The sequence below is a fragment of the Poecilia latipinna genome, unplaced genomic scaffold (assembly GCF_001443285.1).
Source record: "Poecilia latipinna isolate Pla-1442-1.1 unplaced genomic scaffold, P_latipinna-1.0 Scaffold754, whole genome shotgun sequence".
Lineage (NCBI taxonomy): Eukaryota > Metazoa > Chordata > Actinopteri > Cyprinodontiformes > Poeciliidae > Poecilia > Poecilia latipinna.
Window position 1 is genome coordinate 165,295 of NW_015113370.1, and position 20,430 is coordinate 185,724.

The 20,430-nt window shown below is 41.4% G+C and overlaps 2 protein-coding genes across 2 annotated transcripts in view; one reads left to right on the forward strand and one right to left on the reverse strand.

The window, feature by feature from the left end:
- wwox (WW domain containing oxidoreductase) overlaps nt 1-19,630 on the forward strand; it is a 174,786-nt gene extending 155,156 nt beyond the window's left edge. The window contains exon 9 of the mRNA XM_015045926.1: nt 18,413-19,630. Coding sequence (XP_014901412.1) covers nt 18,413-18,604 — 192 coding nt within the window. The 3' untranslated portion in view covers nt 18,605-19,630. The remainder of the gene's footprint in view (nt 1-18,412) is intronic.
- Nucleotides 18,896-20,430, reverse strand: part of mafb (MAF bZIP transcription factor b) — a 51,850-nt gene continuing 50,315 nt past the window's right edge. The window contains exon 3 of the mRNA XM_015045927.1: nt 18,896-19,575. The gene's annotated coding sequence lies outside the window, so the exon portion shown is untranslated. The remainder of the gene's footprint in view (nt 19,576-20,430) is intronic.

The window sequence follows — 20,430 nt, forward strand, 5'->3', positions numbered from 1 at the left end:
GCCTGTAATTCTGCAGTAGTGATTTGTCTAGATTGTTCTTTTTTATCAGTGGTTTGATAACTGCCGTTATCCCATATATATTCCAAATTTTTACATAAGGGTAAGTATAAAATAATAATAATAAAGTAAGTTACTCATAAGCTATGACACCTGTAATCATATCTTATAATATTTGGTTTTATTTATTTATCTAAACAGGTTTTTTTTAAAAAGAAAAAAAAAAACAAGACAAGACAGCGAAAACATGTGCATACATAACCAAGAACAAAATAATTTGTTTTCCACTACTTTTCTGTGTGAAAAGGAGTACAAAGAAATGAACATTTATTTAATCCTACCCCTTAACTCAACTTAATGAAATACTTTTCGCAATAGCAGATATAATTATTCCTGTCCTGTTTAAATAAAAGAAAATATTAGCCCTCTCCTACTTGAAAGATTAATTTTGTTTATTTTTTTCGAGCTTGATGCCTAACAAGGACTGCAACATTACTTAGCGTAATCTGTACGCAGGACACCTCAGAGCAGCACATAAAAGTCCCTGTCTGAGTGTCTACATTTCTGTTAAATCTGCTTAAGATTTTATAATAGGAGCTTGATAAATGAGGAGTTTATTTGTCTTCATAATTTACAGAATCTCAAGTGTGTGATTCATAGGTCAATTACTCAAAGAGCCACCTCTGTCCAAACATTTATTCCACTGTTTAAGTCTGCATTTCTTTATAAATCCATCATGAAATGCTCACGCCACGCTCTGTGTCTGTGCGCGCATGTACGCACGCGTCTGTGTTTACTTGTGCACGCCCGTGTGTTTGGATTTGCATGCAGCTCATGTGATATGTTTTAATTCGGGGTAAAAAGACAGCAGTGCGACGGGGCAGGTTGGCTTTATCAGAGTCTGTTTATCTTAATTCCCCTCCATCTCTTTCAGACCCACCATCCATTACCTGTCTGGAGGAAGCAACACGCTCTACGTCCTCTCGCACACAAACATAAAATTACCGTGGAGTTTAAAATGTGACGTTAGGACGGCGTTAGAGGATTGCCTGCCTCTTCTTCAGACGAGTTTGCATTGTTCATTGCTGTCCATTGTGACCTTGTCTGGGTAAGCTGCTTTGTGAGGTAGCTCTTACAGAAGCTCAACATGCAAGCAATTTGAAACTCATCTCACACATCATACCAGCAGTCACGACCCAGACACTTTGCTCAGCAACCAAGTTTAAAAAATATTTCACAAAACTCTAATTTATTCTACGGGACTTTTATGTAACAGACCAAAACAAAGTAGCATATAAAGTAAAAGTTATATAAGGAACAAGTTTGCAAATAAATTCTGAAAACTGGTATGCATTTTTATCAACCCCGTTTACTCTGAGCTGCCCAAATAAAGTGCTGGATACTGTCTTCAGAAGTCCCGTAATTAAACAGAATCTGTAATTGTAGTTGTAGTATGTTATGTTGCTTGGATCTTTCTTTTTTATACAGGGACAGCAACATAATGTACACAATTTGATCATCAGCCATACCAGGTTACTATGCATTTTTGAACCTTTTAATAAATTTGGCCACATGAGCAATGCAGCTCTTGCTCATCATTTATGCTGCGCATATGCGCCACTACCACAAAATCAATGCGAGCATAACTCAAGTATCTCCACAAAGCATAAAAAACTCCAAAGCTTAATCTCAAACTACAATATGCAGGTTCTTTATCTGAATCTGGAACTTTTGCTGCGAGTCACTGTCTGGTTAATACAGATAATATCTAATTGAGCGCTTAGGTGAACAGAAAGAGGATTAAAACTTTTATTTCCAAATGGTCATTTTTATTGTGGACAAAAACAAAATAATAAAAAAAAACAATATGGAAGTCACACATCATGTCCTGACAGCAAAACATTTTGAATTGCTTGCTACTGATATTATGCACGCCCTGTTCAAAGGGAGTGCTTCAAAAGATAAACTTCAGTTCCTGATGATGCAAGATGTCAAAACAGGAAACAGTGCGACATTAACATGCAGCCAGAACTACAGTTAAAGGATATTTAAGTGCTGCAAAAGGCCCAGTAAAGGTCCAGATCTGAACAGAACTCAGTATCTTTTCTACTTGTGCCTTGAAACTTCTGTCTTTAGATGTGCAAAGGTGTGGAAGAAATTGCAGCTAAAGTTGGTAAAGTATTGACTCACTTTGAGAAAAACTTGGAAAACCATTTACTGTTTTCCTTTCGCTTCACAGTTGTGTGCGACTTTGTATCGGGCTGTCACATGAAATCCGAATAAAACGGTTCCCAAAATGTGAGAACGCGTGCCACGTGGAAACCTCACACATCATGCATTTAGCACGCCTCACACAATGAGCTTAGAGCCCAGGTGTGAGTGTGTACAACTGAGAGCAGCCATCAACATGTAAATATGAGAAATCCCCACACTTTGAAGCACACACACTGTGTGTGCGTTCGCACTACATCACCCCCTGCGTGGAGAATGACAAGCTCTTTTGGAGAGATGACCCTCTCTTCATGCTGTTTGTCTACGGGGTCACGTCCTGCCCTCTAACTCCCCGACCCCTCACCTTTGACCTGGATCTGTCAGGCACCAGACACCAGCCCTGAGCCGACAGCTCCCAAAGCCCACTGACCCTGAAAGCTGAGAGAGTGGAAGCAGCAGAGAGAGGCGAACACAGAGCTTTGACCATTTACCTTTCTTAGAGTGGAGGCAGCGTGCGCCCAGCAAGAAATTAACCATTTACCTGCTCAAAGAGGTCAGCGCAGATAAGGTCAAACAGGGAAAGAAAACATCCCTCTCCTTTATGAAAAATGAGAAGAAAAATGATATAAAAAGAAATGGATTTTAGATTAAACAGGAAGAAGGTGGGGAGTGAGATGAGAAGATAAACATGGTTGAACCTCACTGGTAGGGGTCACACTCTGCCTGAGGAGACAGGTGCCTCAAGATTAGCCTCCGCATTAACAGCCCTTTACATGCTCACACGCACACACACACGCACGCACGGACAACTCTCCCTGCACACACTCGCATGCACACCCACAAACACGCACACATGCACACTGCAACCTGGTCCTTGCAGAACTTCTATACTACAGGGACGGAGAACTCGTGAGAACACAACTCTGATTCTCATATCCTATTTATACATCCTTTGTTGTACATTACAATCCTATTTAGTGTGCCCTGTTTCCTACATAATCCTATTTATGGACTCAATTCCACCCCACAGTCTCTTTCCACTCACAAATCCTATTTGTGTGCCCCCTACCTCCCGTATGCAGGTGCCATCCATCCAAACGGCTGCCCACTGGGTGTGTAAGCTCCGACTCAGATGAGAGAGTGTGTATTTGTGTGGTAATGTAGCTCTGAAATTGGAGTGCTCCATGCGGGAATAGGAGAAACACTGTTGTTGGACTCTACATCAGTCAGTTCTGTGGGGCAACCGGAACGAAAAAAAAAAGTACTTTTTAAGAATAATTTGTCTTCCTCTTTAACACGGAGCAGGATTATCGAGGTGACATTGCAAGAACTTGCCCTTTGCTGCTTTCTCCGTTATCTGATGCAACACCGCACACATCCCCTTCTTAATATGTACAAATTGTCCACGAGCAAAGATGAGTGTCTGCGTCTTCTGTCCCATCCGATTTGCACCTGTCCAGCTGACAGGCTTCCTATCCCCTATTAGTGTGTTTAAACAGGACAAAGTGCCTGTCTACATCACAGGCCTGTCTCCACCTGACTCCTCTACCTGTCACTCATCCGGTATTATGAAAGCACGCTTATTCTGTTTGAAGAAAGGAGATGAAAGGAGAACAGTAGTCAGGGAACTGGTCGGCCTGACAGGCCAGATTAGAGTTGCCCGTCCCGGAGAAAGCGGTATGAGGAAACAGAGCAAATGGCGAGGATGTTCCTGCCTGTCTGGATTAGAGGGGTAAATGAAAGGTGTGGGCAGTGCAAAGGTCTCTGTCGGTCTCTATTAGCAGAAGCAAGGTGTTGCATTGCAGAGACTCATCTAACTGTCTTCATTACAAACCCGGGTGCTGCTTTTTAAGTTTGAACCAAACAACATGCATCTTGCTCTAATGATGAGCCTGCGATGTTTCTTCACGATGTGGCAGATTAGCTAGCAGAGCACAGGGCGAAACAAATCTCTGTTCTGCTGTTCTTGTAAAGTGCCCTGCAAAAGTATTCACTCCCATTTCAACATTTTCACATGGTGCAGCAAGCATGCTGTAAAATTAAGCACACACTTTATTGTATTTTTTATTTTGGGGGTGGGGGAGGGATGTGCTTCACAAACACAAATGAATGCAAAAGTGTGGAGTGAAACAAAAAAAAAAACAATTTTTTTTCATGTTTTTGCAAATTAAAATCTGGAATGTATGAAATCCATTTGCCCTGTTTACACTTTAAAATGTTTACACTTTAAAATGTGACCAAGTGCCTTCGGAAGTTGTAGACGAAGCCCACCTGAGTGCAATTTAAAGTCAGAGTTGTTTCAGATGTTCAGTGAATGCCTCTGAGGTTTGTTAGAGAACATTAGTAAACACAAGCAATTCGAGCAACACAAGGAACGCAGCACTAAGGTTGGGGGTAAAGCAAGAGAGAAGCTTAAAGCAGTGCTAGGCTATAATATAGCCAAACAAAAAACTGTCCAGTTAATCATTTGACAGTGTAAAGACTATGACACATCTGCAAACCTACCCAGACGTAGCTGTGCCACACGGCATGTATGTCGAACGAAGCAAAAATGTAAAAGAAGATGCACCGATAAGAAGAGACCAAAACTTTATGGACGTCTTGCAAAACGACGTGGGTTGAGGAAGAGATTTGGCAACATCATGCTGTGGAGTTGCCTTTCTTTATCAGCTAAAAGGAAATATTATCTTTTTTACAAATAAAAACCTGAGAAGTATGGTGCACATTTCATTTAAGCCCTTTTTACTTTAATTACTGTAGAGAAAATCCATTGCAGTCAATTGACTTTAGAAGTCTTTTAAGAACATCTTTTAAAGCCGTGCATAATTTTCCTCAGCTTCAAAATTATATGCTAATTTGTGCAGTTAAATTGCACAAAATCTTAATAAAAGACATATAATTTTTTTGGGTTGTTAACAAACATGACAAACTTCAGAGGGCGTGCATCCTTCTGCATGGCACTTCATTTCAACTAAACTGTACACACCAGTGGACTGAATCGAGTTGATATCGATGCTCAGCTCCAGTTTTACCCAAAGGATTTAAAACAAGTGATATATGACGTCTCCCATTTGGCAGACATTTTTATCCAAAGCCAGCACCGGAGTGAAATAGTGTGACTGAGCAGAATTTATTAATCATTCAATTAACTAAATGTTCCCCCCTTGATGCAGTTCAGATGAATAGAGCGTCGGTCTCTAATGCAATCCAATTCTCAGCACACCTCGGGAGAGAGAGGCTGAGAACTTTCCCACCCTGCAACTCTTTATTTTTTTCTCACCCTGTCAGTATTTTTTTTTCCCCCCTGCATCACTCATTGCCTCATGTTTTTATCACATTTATTTATTTATTTATTTTTAATTCTCAAAGCAACAGTTTAGTCGGTGTGTTGTCTTTGTCTTTTTCCTCTCAGAGCCTCTGTTCCCCCTCCTCAGATAGAGCCTTCCTCTGTGTCTTTGGGCCTGACTGGTAAAGACAGTCGGGTCAGTCGATCGTATCAGACTATCTGGCCAGTTCAACCATAAATTACCTGCAGCTAACAAAGCGTGTTGCTGTAACTATTACACAGGCAGTCAAAGTCACCCCGACCCACTCTGAACAGTAACACCTCCTCACACTTTGTGAATGCAGGTGAAAGGGAATCAACACAATTACTAACAAACAAATGATACAATCAAGTCATAACGTAATTTTATCATTTGCTTCAAAATGAGTTGATACAATGCCACAAGATAATTGGATGCAATTTATCCATGTTTGTCAGATATAGTTTTGTCTAGATGCAGAGCACTTACAACATTACACCCTTCCCTCCTTGGGATTGTGATTGAATTTTGATAAACTAAATAACTCAAGCTGCAGGTAAGACACTAACTGCACAAAGTACTCCATCCAACACCAGATTAAAACTTGTATCAAAAATTACAACACTGCTGCTCCTCACTGTAGAGATGTGATCCATCCGTCCATTTCTGAACTCATGGATATAATCTGTCATTACCACTAAAAGAGTTTTATTATTCCGCCAATCCCGACAACAACTGCGTTGCATTTGCACACGTCGCTGCAAACTGTTAATTTGTGTGAGTGTTCCAGCAGCTGTTGTCGCAGCACTTTCCGCTGTTCCTGTTTGTTTAACTGTTCTGTGCATTACAAAAGCTGTGGCTCTCCCTCTGTCTGTGTTACCAGCTAATTGAGAGCATGTTCTGTGCTGCAGCCCTGCCCTGGAGGTTAGTGTTGGCACGCACACACATACTGTACCAGGACAAATGAGAATCCACCCCACCATCTGCCCAAGAGAGACACTCTGCTACCCTCTCCTTGTCCAGCTACCCTTGTTCTCTCACACTTTTTCATTCTTTTTGTCTAATTTCCGTTCCTTCACGTTTCTAGCATCTTATTCTACTTTCCATTTAATTTGAGTCAGTGTACCCGCACCTTGATTCTTTTTTGTCTCTCTGCCTCTCCGTTTGTTGCGTTCTGCCCGTCTCAGTCCGGTGACTCAGGCCGGTGCGAGGTGTGTTTGTGTTGTGAGGTGCAGGTCCAGTCATGTTTCAGTGCTACAGTATTACGACCACAGACTTTCAGGATGTTCTGTGGGTGCGATCCATAGGGACTGACACAAAAGGTGACCCCTGGTTGGTAACCTTGGAGACCAACTTTATTAAAATGAATTTGAGTAGAGGGGCCATCCTGACAGCAGCATAATTACATCGCGGAGCATCAGCACTAATTTATGCAGCCTGCATTCAACCGGTCAGAAGTGCCGAGATGGGGTCAGCATGGACGCACAGGGAAACACACTCACACAGTTTCACAGTGTGCCACAAACACACGCACAGCACATCATCATTGACATAAAAGTAGCCTAACGCAATTAGGAGAGTCAAATACAATTATCTGCCTCACTTAAGGAAAGAAACAATTATATGTACTTCATAGGCAAACTTCATTGTTCTTTAAAAATAAAATCAAAGAGTTCTGAAGACCCTCAGAAGAGGAGTTTTAGGAGCCTTTAGAGCTCCGAGGCGAGCTCCCGCCTCATGGAGCATCGTCCCTCCACGCCTCAGCTCCACCAGACTAGCGGCAGCAGCAATTAACAAACATCTGGTTGACTGTGGTCTGCTGAGCTCATCATAGGAACTACTTTTCAGTCCAGCGCTCCTAAGAACAGTTGTAAATGGCATCATGGAGAAGCATTGCCTGTTATATATACAGATTTTTTTTTTTTATGAGGAGAAGCTCCTCTTTCAACATGAATAAAAAAATAAAATATTCAGACAATGACCATAATGTCCGGTATGTTTTCACAAACTCCGCACCTTCTCATTAATGTCAACTCTAACTTTTACTTCTGACAATAAATGCAGAGATATTGTGGGTAATGTAAAGTGAGACTATTGCTCAGCATTAGCTTGTGCTAAATGACAAATTATGTTTGTGCCGAACAATGCTTGATGTACAAATTTCCTTTAAAAAACTTGGCGAACTGAACAAAATTAGAAACTTAGAAGATGTGCAGAGATTTTGCTGCATTATTTTATGACAGTCAATATGTTTCATTTTCAATTGTTTTTTGTTTTTTTTGCAAATGTAACAAAACATGAGAACAAAAAAAAGTTTTCACCTTTTTGATTACAAAGCCTATTTTAATGAAAATGTACTACCAATAAAATCCCCACAGTTTTAATTTTAATCTGCTCTTTCCTAGGTTGACAGCTTTGTGCAGATGCGAAGCTGGTTCACATCTTAATCTGGGAAGGTCTGAACAGCTGCTGCTCAAGTCGATTAAAACTGCTTGAGGAGGTTCAGCTCCTTTCACACAATAATTTTGAAGTACTTTTTCATTCAAAAATGATGGAAATTATACATTAAACATTAGTAATATTAAAGTAAGTTCAAATATTTCACTATAATCTTGTTGATTAATCATTGTATACTCGTAAAGATTATTGATGCGCAAAGACTTCTGGACTTGTTAACTATGAACAAAATCCATTTTGGCCAAGAACACAGATGATGTTTCACTTTGTTGCTACCTAAAACAAATGTAAAGCTGGAATCAGTGAGGATAGGGGGATAAGAAGAGATCCACTGGAAAGGAACTGGACAACGTTCAGAGTGTAGAAGGTGATGACGAGGTGTGAACTGAGGACATATATATAAGTTACACCATTGTAACCATTTTGACCAAGGGCACACTAATCTTTCCCATTAGCAGATCTCTCAGACTCTCATAACGTTACTGCTAGCCGCTCTCCTGTGACGTGCTGCTGGTTTGTGTGTGTGTGTGTGTGTTAGTGAGAGAGAGAGAGAGTGTGTGTGTGTGCGAATGAGAGAGAATACTTTGTCTCTGTGTGTGTATATGTGCGTAATGACAGTTCAGCTCGTTGCTCTACTGTGAAAATGACACGTTCCTGCCAAATTAATATCATTACTATCAGAGTTTAATGGGCCAGTGCTGCCTTCTTATTTAAAACAGAACATCTCTCTCTCTGTCTCTCTCTCCCTCTCTCTCTCTCTCTCTCAGCCCCCACCAATAGGAAAAGGGTGGCAGGAGAATTGGTGCTTTAAGGGAAAGGGAATAACCGAGCTATTTAGATTACCTGAAAGTGGTGTTTTCCAGCCACCTGGGTAAGACAAGAAATATGAACATACAGTAAATTTGTGAATAAAGAAGTGTGTAGCTCATAACACAGCCTGTAGTTTCCTTTAGCTTCTTTTCTGGAATCTACTTGGAACCTTCATGAAGTTACTCTCAGGAATTTGTCCAGTACATAAACTCTCATAGAACGTACTCCTTACTTCTCAGAAACTTACCGCTTTCTCCAGGAAAGTACATGAAGTTCTTACTTAATGCATTCTGGAACTTAGCAGGTACTTTTTAGAGCTCTCCAGTTGCTTTTCTGGAAAACTTACTGGTTTCCCTAAACTCTCGAAGAGATTGTCTTGAACTTAGAAGTTTCTTTTGGGAGCTTATCAAGTTTTTTCTAGGACTTGCCAAATATTTTCCTTAAACTTACTCATGTTTTCCAATAACACACATACCAGATACTATCCAGAAAACTCTGATGTTATTTTCTGGTAGTTAACAAGTTGTTTTCTGAAAATTAGAGGTTACATTTGGGAATTCGCCAGATACTTTCAGCAGGTACTCTCCTGGACCCTACTGGACAGACACTGTCCCAGAACTAAGAGGGTATGTAGCTTTCTTGAAATGTTGTTTTCTGGAACTTTCTGAAAAACTCCAGAAAACTGAAAAGTTTTCTGGAAAGTTTTCCAGAACTTTCCAGACGTTTGGTAGAAGCAATTATTAGTTTGCTTGGTAGAACTTGGCAAAGTATATTATGATGAATCATTTCATTATGAACCTGGTTACTGAAAGCAGTGGTACTCAGTAGGTTCAAAAAGGTTCAGTGAACGTGACTTAAAGTTCTGAAAAATTATGTATTTTGTCTCAGTTGCTACAGTTTCCTTTTCAACTTTTCTTGGTTGATGTTTATTTTTGTCTCTATTGGTGACATTTACCTGGCCATACTCTTGATGCTTTCTTCTCTAAGTTTGTCCACTTCTCTGTACAGCAATAATAGTTTAAAAGTAAAAAAAAAAAAATGACATTGTATTCTATTCTCAGTATTTGTCACTGCTGAGTGCATGCTTTTTGAGTGATGGCTCCAATCATCTCCACTATTATACAGTAAAGAAAAACAGCTTAGTTCGTGCCTTAACGGTGTGTGGGGGAGGAATTTTGCACGCAGCTCTTGGGCGTTTGGCTTTCAAGTGCATCCCCTTTCATAATATGCGTGTTTTATTTCAGTATTCCTTTGTGGTCGGTGGTTTTTACAGCTTTACTTGCACCTTTAAAGCAGCTGTATGTACAGCAGAAGCATTCTGTTGAGGTGTCATCCTTCATTCAGAGTCAGCACTGTGATAATGAGTAGATTCGGAGATACACTCTACGGGCTGCCAGCGAATGTAGGCATACGCGTGGTTATGTTTGGACGTCTGTGCATATTTACACAGTCTGCGTATGTGTGGATATATCTATTGCGCACTCCGCTTGCCTGTATGTGTCGATGCACACACCTGACTCCGTATGTGTGTGAGAGATTTTCAGTGTGTGAATATGTCAGGCTGCCGCAGGAGACCAATTAGCTGGTGCATCAGTGAAGAGGTGAGCATAGACACACCTGTGTGTGGCCCTATTACACCAGCTCATCACACACTCACATACCGACACACAGACAGCGTTGCTGTGCTCATAATAGAAATATACTGACAGTTACAGTACGTTGACCATATGGAGTAATGACTTCACCGTGTCAAACTGTCAGCCGTGAGTCACCAGCATGCCTTATTCCAACTGCATGTTACTATCTTAACAAACTTTTGTGATTTATAGGTTATCTTGGTGCTGCTGAATGCTTGTCATTAGCTATATGTACTTTACAACTGAAAAATCCCTGACCTTAAGCTACACGCCTGGTAGCATTCATATACAGGTGTGTTGCACTGATGCAATTAGGTGAGAGCGAAAAGGCAGATCACAGCCAATAAAGCAGCCAGTCCTCTTCATGTATAATTCAGATCTTTTATGGTGGGCTACGCACCCATATGGAAATCCTAAAGGAGGACTAAGGCCATTTCCAGGCAGAAAAAAAAGCCCCTTTAAAAGCTAATCCCTGCACCAGAGTCCCACACTTTTTACTGTTCCTTTTTTAATGAATAGGTGTCCAATAAGGCCTTTTATTGTCTTAGCATATGTTGCTTTTATTAGGGGAAAATAATTAGGTTGTGCGTATCCCTTTGGAAGTCCTCTCAGGATAAAAATGAGATAGTTTCACAGTCGTTGCGCAAGTCCTTCTGATTCCCCATCATTTTCCCCTTGGATGCCCCGTGTCCTGTCGCCCTTACCTTCCCTCCTGCCTGCTTTCCTGCTCCTTCTCTTTGTCCCTTCTGTCTCCTTAATGTTCCCCTCCTCCTCTTGTCCTTTGCATTCCCTCCACTTCATTTCTCACTTCCTCTTCTATTGTTTCCTTAAACACGATGGTGGGGGTGGTGGGGGCGGGTGGTGGAGGGGGGTGGCATTAAATGTATGCAGCAATGTTGCACTGAGCTGCACATTTACACACGCATGTAACAGATGAACAATCACCGTGTGGCAGGAGGCTGTTGATGACTGACACTATGTTGATCTTATCAGGTGCAAACTGGGTAAGTAGAGGGCCGCAGAGAGAAAGGGAGAGTAATCGTGCTTTGGCAGGTGGTGGTGGGGGGTTCTTTGTGTTGTGTTCCTGTCACTCCTGCAGAGTTTCCCCCTCTGCTCCTTCCTCTCTCTTTCTCATCCTCTGCTACATCACTCCGCTTGCCTAGAAATGAAGACTGGCAACAAGGCTCATCTGTGATCTGGGACACCAGGGAAAGGGATCCATTTACCTCAAAGATGTCATACTGTAATCGTTTACCCCAGAGACCTCTGTTACAGAAACACGGTATGCCCGGTCATGTAAGTTATGGGCCAGGGGAGATGGGGCTGCAGGCAAATAGGGATCTGGAGATAGTTGATGGAAAAGAAGGAGCCGAGCTAAAAAGCAGAAGGGCAAGGCAGGCAGACGGAGAGATTGAACCTCATGATGAAGTAAAGGTCTGAGAACCATGCGGGTGGGAGGAGGCTGGTCCTTCTATACTGCCCTTAATGCTCCTCAGGGGAGCCTGCTGCCTTTAGGTGAGTATTAGCCGTCCGCCTGCGGGCTAATGGACAGACGAAATATAGTTTAGTCCATACAGATGACCAGAGGTAGACTAATCACTGGGGAGACCTGTGATGAAGAGGCTTTGAGCTTTTGACCAAGCCATTCCTGCCGCTGGCTGAGGTAAATAAAGGGACTAAGGCCCTCCCTTATGGACCAAAAGAAAAGTAATACTAATATTTTGTTGAATTGCCTCTAGCAAAGTCACAAATGTATTTCTGCATATAGACAGGATGGGAGAATTGCTCTCTGCTCTTCCTCACCACTCTGGACTCATCTGACTAAACGACTTCCTTCCATTGCTCAGGAGTCCTATCTGTCTGCTCTCTGGGAAATTGAAGCATTTGTTCCTGATTGGTCTCACTAATCAGTGGTTTTCTTAAGGCTGCACAGCTGTTTAGTCCCAGTTCCGACTCAGTCCCTTTAGTTGTCTTCAGATTGTGTCTGTGGATGCATTCTGAAGGGCTCTGCATGGTCAAGCCGAACCGTCAAAATCAGTTCTCATTGTTGTGGCTATGTGACAAAAATCACGTTGTTTTGTTCTCAGCCTCATGTCGTCGGCTTCTTCTTGTCACAAGCCCCCTGGCAAACTTCTCCAGCACACGTAGTAAAACACCACGACGTGTTTTACCACTGCAGCGGGAGGAGGAACTCGGCTCAGCATGTCTTGAGTATCTTGAAACATTTGTGCAAAAACGAACATCGAAAAACCACAAGACCACACGTTGACAGTTCAACTTTGGTCCGACCACGCTGGGCCCTTTACTGTCTGTCCCTTTATTGTGTTCCTGATTATTATTTTTTGTAGGGTAGATGGTGCACCCTTAAGGTTTTACGAAGACATTGCCAAATTAATTCCCTAAAAAACACGCCTGCCTGAAATTTTCCACCTGCACAAAATGTTGTCCTCAGAAAGCTTAAGGAAATGTTGATTGCGATCATATTCAATGATTGCAAAGGTGTCTGTCTGGCTTTCATGAAGCAAATTCTAAATATTTTGAATTTCATTTTAAACTTTTTTGAAGCATCAACACAAATAAAAATGAAACATTCTGAGTCACACTGACCAGAAATGCTAACTCGCTATCCTAATCTGAGCTTTGGTGTACCACAGTCGGGGTCACAGAGGCCACTTCAGATTCACTGCCGAGTGTCAGGCTGCTTTCTAAAGTGTGTGTGGAGGTGTTGTGAGTGCTAATCTCTTTTCATCTTGGTTGAGTGGGCAAGCTGAATGGATGGACAGCTTGTTTATCTGAGAGGGGACCGCATTACCCAGGATTCCTACCACAGCGAGGCCAGGCACGCTCAGCTGAGCCGTAAGCTTGCAGAGGGCTTCCCATGGCTGAGGCAAACAAGGATCTGCACTTGGGTTTGCTTTCAGTGATTATTTATTAAATGTAAAATATCTTTAGCACAGATTAAAAATCAGACACTTCCATATATCTTAAACATCACAGGTTGGGAAAGAGAGAGAGGAAAAAAAAACAAAACAAAACAAAACAAAAAAAACATTCCTGAAACAAAATCACAATCAGATCAGAGTCCCACTTATAGGGTAGCTACTCCACGAGGCCGGGCAGAGGGTTGAACCAAAAACTGCACTCCTCCTCATCCCTCCAGGAATCGCTTTAACTAACACGTACTGCAGCCACATTACACCGAATTTTAGAAAATAACTTATTTCACCAACTTTAGAATTTGCTTTCTGTCGATGAGGAGAAAAAAACGTCATTTTCACGACACTTTTATTCAGATTTTGATTTTTTTTTTTAAAAATAAGAAAACAGCACTTGATTATTGTTTCTGTAAGCTTGCCAAGATCAAAATAAGTTTTCTTTAAAAAAAAAAAAAAAAAAAAAAATCCCTACTGCATATGCAAAGGGCGTTGACATGGCAAGCCTGGACGTTTGCTGTAATGATCTGCAGTCGGTGCCATGAAGCAGCTTCTAAAACTGCGTCGTGGGCACGGATCGCTCTGCCAGCTTTAGTGCTGCCGCTGAACTGGAGGGCCATCACAGGGGTCAGCTGTTAAAAGCAGCCCCTATCTTGTGTCCCTCGCTCTCTCTCTCTCTCTCTCTATCCTCTGCCTCAACCCTCGCCACTGTACAAATGCCAACTTGACAACAACTGACACAGATGGTGAGCAGAAACACGGGACAGGCAATGGAGGAGAACCACCCACAGGAGTAAGAAAACAGGAAGACTCTACACACACTGTCCAAGAGAGGATATTGCCTGACAATAATATCAACTCATTTATTTATTTATTTACTTTTTTACTTTTTTTATTGAACTCTTTTACCTTTTTTCTACTTTTTTTGTTTTTACTTTTCTTTCAGCGCATGCTATGTGAGGATTTAGGGATTATAAAAGTACCTGAAAGAACTGCAAGGTTTTCCGCATGCATAGACTTTGGTATTTACAGGTTCGTATGTACAGGCCAAAACCAGACTGCTCTACAGAGATGGCTTATTTACACTCAGGTCGGAGGGAGAGGTTGATGCTGTACCTACAGATGTGAGAGGTAAAAGGGGGGGTCACATGCATAGGGTCAGAGAACGCTTGTACAGCTGAGTACAACTCTGACGACCAAGAGACAAAACGAAACACGGCAAATGTAAGAATACGGATTATTTAACGACAACGCATCTTACCCGTGCACCTTTTTGCTTTGCGAATACGCTCAGTATGACTTCTAGTTATTGCTCAACGCTTTATTAGGACATTTCTATTGCCAGTCCGTGACATGAGGTTCTTGGATATTGGGTCAATATTTTGATTGGAAGACTTGGATCTGGTCCCAGAGCTGTTCCAGAACTGTAGTGCTGAATTCAACGGTAATGCAGGTTTGTGCTGCTCACCAAAACAAAACAAGACAAAAAAAAAATAAAAAATCACTGTTACTGCAGGGTATATTTCCTCAGTAACGGCGTTTATTATCCACAAAAAGCAGATATTCACAGAAGTAGCTTACACAGAACCTGCTGTCAGGTCTTTCTCTATCCTACTCTTTTGGTTTGCTGTCTTGCTGTAATCTATCTTCTGCTTTTGCATATTGTTAAGGTTTTGGATTCATTTTGGCGCACGTTTTCTGTCGCTTTGTCTTCTGTACTTAGATTATTAATCTTTCCGTATGACGACGTAATCAAGACTCTGACCCGTTAGGTTCATTAGAATGAACCTAACGGGTTCATTCTAATGAACCCGTTAGCATATTTAACTTCATTTCTTTAAGTGCTTTGCAAAAGACGCATACCTCTTAAGGTTTTTCACATTTTGTCACATTACTGACTTTCAACATTTTAAATATTGCAAATCTGAAAATCCACATCCACTGGTTTTAGCCCGCTTTACTAGGATGTCCATAAATAAAATGTAATGCAAGCAATTGCCAACAAGAAGTTACTGATGTGGTAAAACTAAAATTGCATCTGGGGTGTCATCCTGAGGACATGATCCTGATAGTGAAACATGGGAAAGTCAATGTAATGCTTTTCCTCAGCAAGGAGGCGGGAACACCACCCACAGCTACAATAGATTGGTTCAGATCAAAGCATATTCATGTGTCAGAAATGACCAGTAAATGTCCAGATCGTGGACTTTTGGCAGACCTAAAAAACTCATATTCACAGATCCTCTCCATACAACTATGTATTAATCTATCAAAGAAAAACACATTAAAGTTTATGGTTATTGTAACATGACAAATGTGAAAAAGGCTCAAGAGATGTGGATACTTTTGTAAGTTGCTGTAACTCTTCAGCTGCAATTAAAGCTTTGTTCTTATCTGTTGAAGAAATTATTCGGGGTGACCAGAGTAAAATGTTTTAGGTTGTGAACTGTCAGCAGGCTGCTTGTTCAGAAAATGATCTTTTCATTGAGGAAGTTTTTTTTCCCCTTCTCACTATTCCACACAAATCTTAAATCTCTCATTTGCTCAGCTTTAAACCTTCCCTGAATTGATCTCGAGTTCAAGTTCACAGCTCTAGTTGGAAAAGAGCAAAACACCAAGGATGTTTCTCAGAAAAGTACTGTACACAAAGTAATGATTAACATTTAGCCGGAGAAGATAAAGACACACCGAAAGTTTGCAGACAGCTAAATTTACAGACCTCATCTACACTTGGAGATGGGTTGGAAATGGCTACAATTCACGTCTTCTTCATGTCTTTCTTCTCTTTTCATTCGTGAGCAGTTACTCGCCTGTGCCTTAAATGCACATAGGAATGCATTTCTGTGCAAAAAAGAAGTGTAAAAGACTTTTGTTCATGCTGCCCGTACTTCTACCTCACACATACCTTGTCTATCCTTTCTGCAAATGCGCACACACACACACACACACACACACACACACACACACACACACACACACACACACACAATGATAAATGGCTGCGGTGGGTGGCTAAGCATGTTAATGCCTAATCTCATCAGCCTTATCTCTTACAGAGGTCACAAGATCAAGTGGTGTGGGGCTGAGCTAAACACCAATAAGATTGTACAAGCAGTCTATGTAATAGTTTATCTGGCACGAACTGCACTGCCGCACTCTGGGTTTGCTTTCCAAAGAATGTTAAAAATCCAGATTCTAAAAGTTTCATTTGAAATTGTTGCTGGAGTAGTGTTTGGTAATTGAGCCGCTCAGAAAGCCAACCGAGTTCAAGGTGCGTCAGCAGCTACAAAGCCCAGCAGCGCCGAACTCCTCTGTCGAGTTTGAAAGCGGTTTTGCTTCTCAGACGAGCTAAATCAGATGCCCTCGGTGAGGGAGATGAGTTAGACCGAGCGCTTGTGAACCTGTAACTCAGAGACATTGCTTGGCATTTAAGCGGCTTTGATATGCTGACATGTGACGTGGACGAAGTTATCGCCTGGCTGGCAGGTGAGACAGACAGCGGCGCACAGAGAGATGCAGCCGTTTCATCTGCTGTTTACCAGCTCGCTCATCACACACCGCTTCAAACACACTCAGTCTGCTGCTGCTGCTGCAACGTTGCGGGGTCGCATCCTTGTGTGGATCTGAACACACAGCTTACAGGAGGGGCTTGTCTGTGAGCTAGTTTGTTTCTACTGATTAAATAAATAAATAAATAAATAAATAAATAAATCCTCTTCCTGTTTTGTTTATTGCATATGCATTTTGCACATATTTATTTTTAAAAACCAGAATCTTTTCGCTTCATGTGTCTTAGCCTCACAGCTGCTTTATGAAGCTGTTCAAACAGTTGGCATGTGACGCGCCTCCATTATGCATGCGTGTATATATCTGTGTGTTTGACTATTGCGCATATGGGCTCGTCTCGGCGCGTGCCAGTGCTCTGTGCTAAAACTCTCATCACTCTCATCGGGAGATAAAGTGGGCAAGCCATTTCATGTGGTCGTACAGAAGTCGTCTCCAGCCTCGGGTGTTTCGCAGGGAAGCTGTCACAGCAGCTTTTAGCCGGAGCCGCAACATGAAAGATCCCTCTTTGAGCAGTCGGGTTATGTGTGTAATTCTCTCTGACGTGTTTATTCAACTTTCATTTTCAAATGTCACATAAATCTCTTCCCCCCACCACCACCACCACCTCTAAGAATATCCCCGCTAATTACCGCCTGAAAGGACATGGTGTGTTAGAAAACTTAGCAGGTTGTGCCCATGCACCCTTTCAGTTTTCAGAAACAACATAAAACTCTGTGAGTTTCTGAGTTTAAGACTTTATGACACTCATAAATAAATGTACTTAGAGGAAATTAGTGAGGAAGCCTTCTGGTATGTGTGTGTGTGTCCTTACAGGAAGAAGAAAAAAAAAAGCTCTTTTTTTTCTATAAGTAACTGACTTATAACTTAGATACAGAATTATTCTTGCATAATTTCCAACGCTTATATTTAACTTTAAAAGCCTGGCTCAACCGCTGTACACATACTGTGAAAATATACATCTTCATTTCCACTGGAACCTATTTTTGTGTTATTTACATAAAAGCTGCATTTTCAGTGGCGATTCCCGTCCAGACTGGAGATGCTTTTACCCTTTCCCACTGCGTCTGTGCATCTGGAGTTTCCACACACAAGTCCTGTACATGCCAGGTAGAGAAGTAAATAAACAAATAAATATATGTACACGGATATATGTACAGTTATGTCTATACGAGGCAGTCCTCATTGGGCTGAGAGAAGGGTGAGACAGCTTGTGTGTGAAAGTCTTTTTATTTTTATTTTTTTCCTGTGGCCACTCGGTCCTGCTGTCTCCTCTTCCCGGACTCCCTGCATGTTTGCGTTTATCTCATAAAAGACGCCTGGATGCCGCTTGCCGTTCAGCCTTTTTCTCTGGACAGGACACCTCTGAATGTCTGTGTGCGAGTAGATGAGTTCTCCATGTTTTGCCTCCTCCTGCAGGATGATCCCCAACTAAGTCGTCTCAGTGCCACTTATTGTGTCCTTTTTTTCTTTTCTTTTCTTCTTTTTCCGTCCACAGCAACAAGGTGCTGCCACCACGGTGTACTGCGCGGTGGCCCCGGAGCTGGAGGGGTTGGGCGGCATGTACTTCAACAACTGCTTCCGCTGCCAGCCGTCCAACCAAGCCCAGGATCTGAGCAGCGCCGCCAGCCTGTGGGAGCTGAGTGAGCGCCTGGTTGCGGAGCGATCGGTCGGGATCCAGTCCCTTTAGCGGACTGAGATCCAGGATGCCGTGAGGAAGAAGTCAAAGAGGAAGCTGTTGATGTTGACTTGGGTGGGGGGCGAGAAGGGGGAACTTAATAAAAGACTCTGACTGCACTATACAAAAACTGCCAAACCACAGAGGTCCGCATGGATATGTCACATCACTACAGGGCTAAAACACGCTACATACACAGTAAGGAGGGGGTTTCATTTACAGCTTAAGTTCAGGTGTAACTTTCTTTTGGTACTTTATAGTAGAAAGTAGAGAACTTAGAAAGAATAGTTTGTTGTTGTTTTTTTCCTGCTTTCGTCTTGTAACCCTTTGACCACACACAGTTCATGAGTAAGGTTAGAGTCGGATTGCAGCTATGGGGCTATATAAGAAATATCATCTTCCAATTGAATGTCTTTGTAATCAGTATCGTTTTGGCTACTTTGGTGCAGACGTTTCTGCCGAGATTTGGAGTCTAAACTGAGAGATAAAAAGTAGTGAGCGCAGGACCCTTACGAATATATAAACACGGTAGAGGTATGTTCCTTATGACTATTTACATTATTCTGCAATAACTTAATCTTTATCAGCGTCCTTACTTGTTGTCTGTACAGTATTTACATCCACCTGATTTGTAGAGGGCGTCCTAATTTTCTTCTTCCTATGGTCAAACTAGAGTTTCCGTACTAAATCTGAATTACAATTTGGAGATTTATGGAATGATGTTTTACCACTATGTAAGAGTCTTATTTACAAGTACCGGGGTCTTTCGTTTTCTCTGTGTCTCCTCTTGCTTGTTGTACGAGAATTTGCGATTTCAGTTTGTCGTTTCGTTTTTAAATTGTGAGCTTTAGTGTTGAGCCTCTGCATTTGGGTCGGGTTGTCCTGAAGCCGCTGGGAGGGCGAGTCGCTTTTGAGACATTGTGCTTCATGGCAGTCCAGGTGCCGTAGGTTGTTCATAAAACAGCAGTCCAGTGTCATAATATCTGAAATTAAAAGAAGAAAGGGGAAAAAAATAAACATGGGAAAACATTCAACAAATCCATGTGTTTGTTTTTTTTTTTATATACGAAATTCTAAAAGTGCATTCGTTTTGTAGGTCGTTAGCAGGTGATATTTGTGTAGGAAGGTGAGGAATAACTCAATACGTCAGTGTTATGCACTCTAGCACACATTAGATGCAAACAAGCACATTAGTGAAACTTTAGATTTAAGGTCTGTGTTAACACAAAAGCTTTTACACCAGGTGTTCATAGGACAGATCAGTCAGTCATACAAACAGCCTCGCACATAAATTCTCAGTGGCCTTTAAAAGCTGGAAAATCATTTTGAAAGAACTATATTACATTTCTAACCTGCTTCACACGTGATTAGATAATTATCTTCCTATCAAAATATAAAGACAAGCAACAAATTTATTGAGGAACAAAGGGATACATGTGGATGAGTCCATCTAGTTGTTACCGTGGTTGTTAGCAAACCAAGTTTCAAATCAGCAATAGAACGGTGAGCAATTAATCCTGAAGTTAACATGACTTGGTCATTTTTTCACTTTTAAATCCCTCAGATTTCAAATAGTTTGCCATAATTAATAAATGTATTTGCACATCAGCTTACCCATATGACATTGTTCACTTTTTCATTTAGTTCATTTAGGTACTTCAGAACAGTTTTATCCATGACTGTGTGTTTCTCAAGTTTGTTTCTCAAGTAAAGTCGGTTTGTGTCTGTTTTTATTAAATGTTTTTTTTTTTTTTTTTTTTTTTTTTTTTTTAAAAAAAAAAAATTGATTTGAAAAAATTAAAATATGGTACCCTTTTTCATTTTTGGCCCCGGTAAAA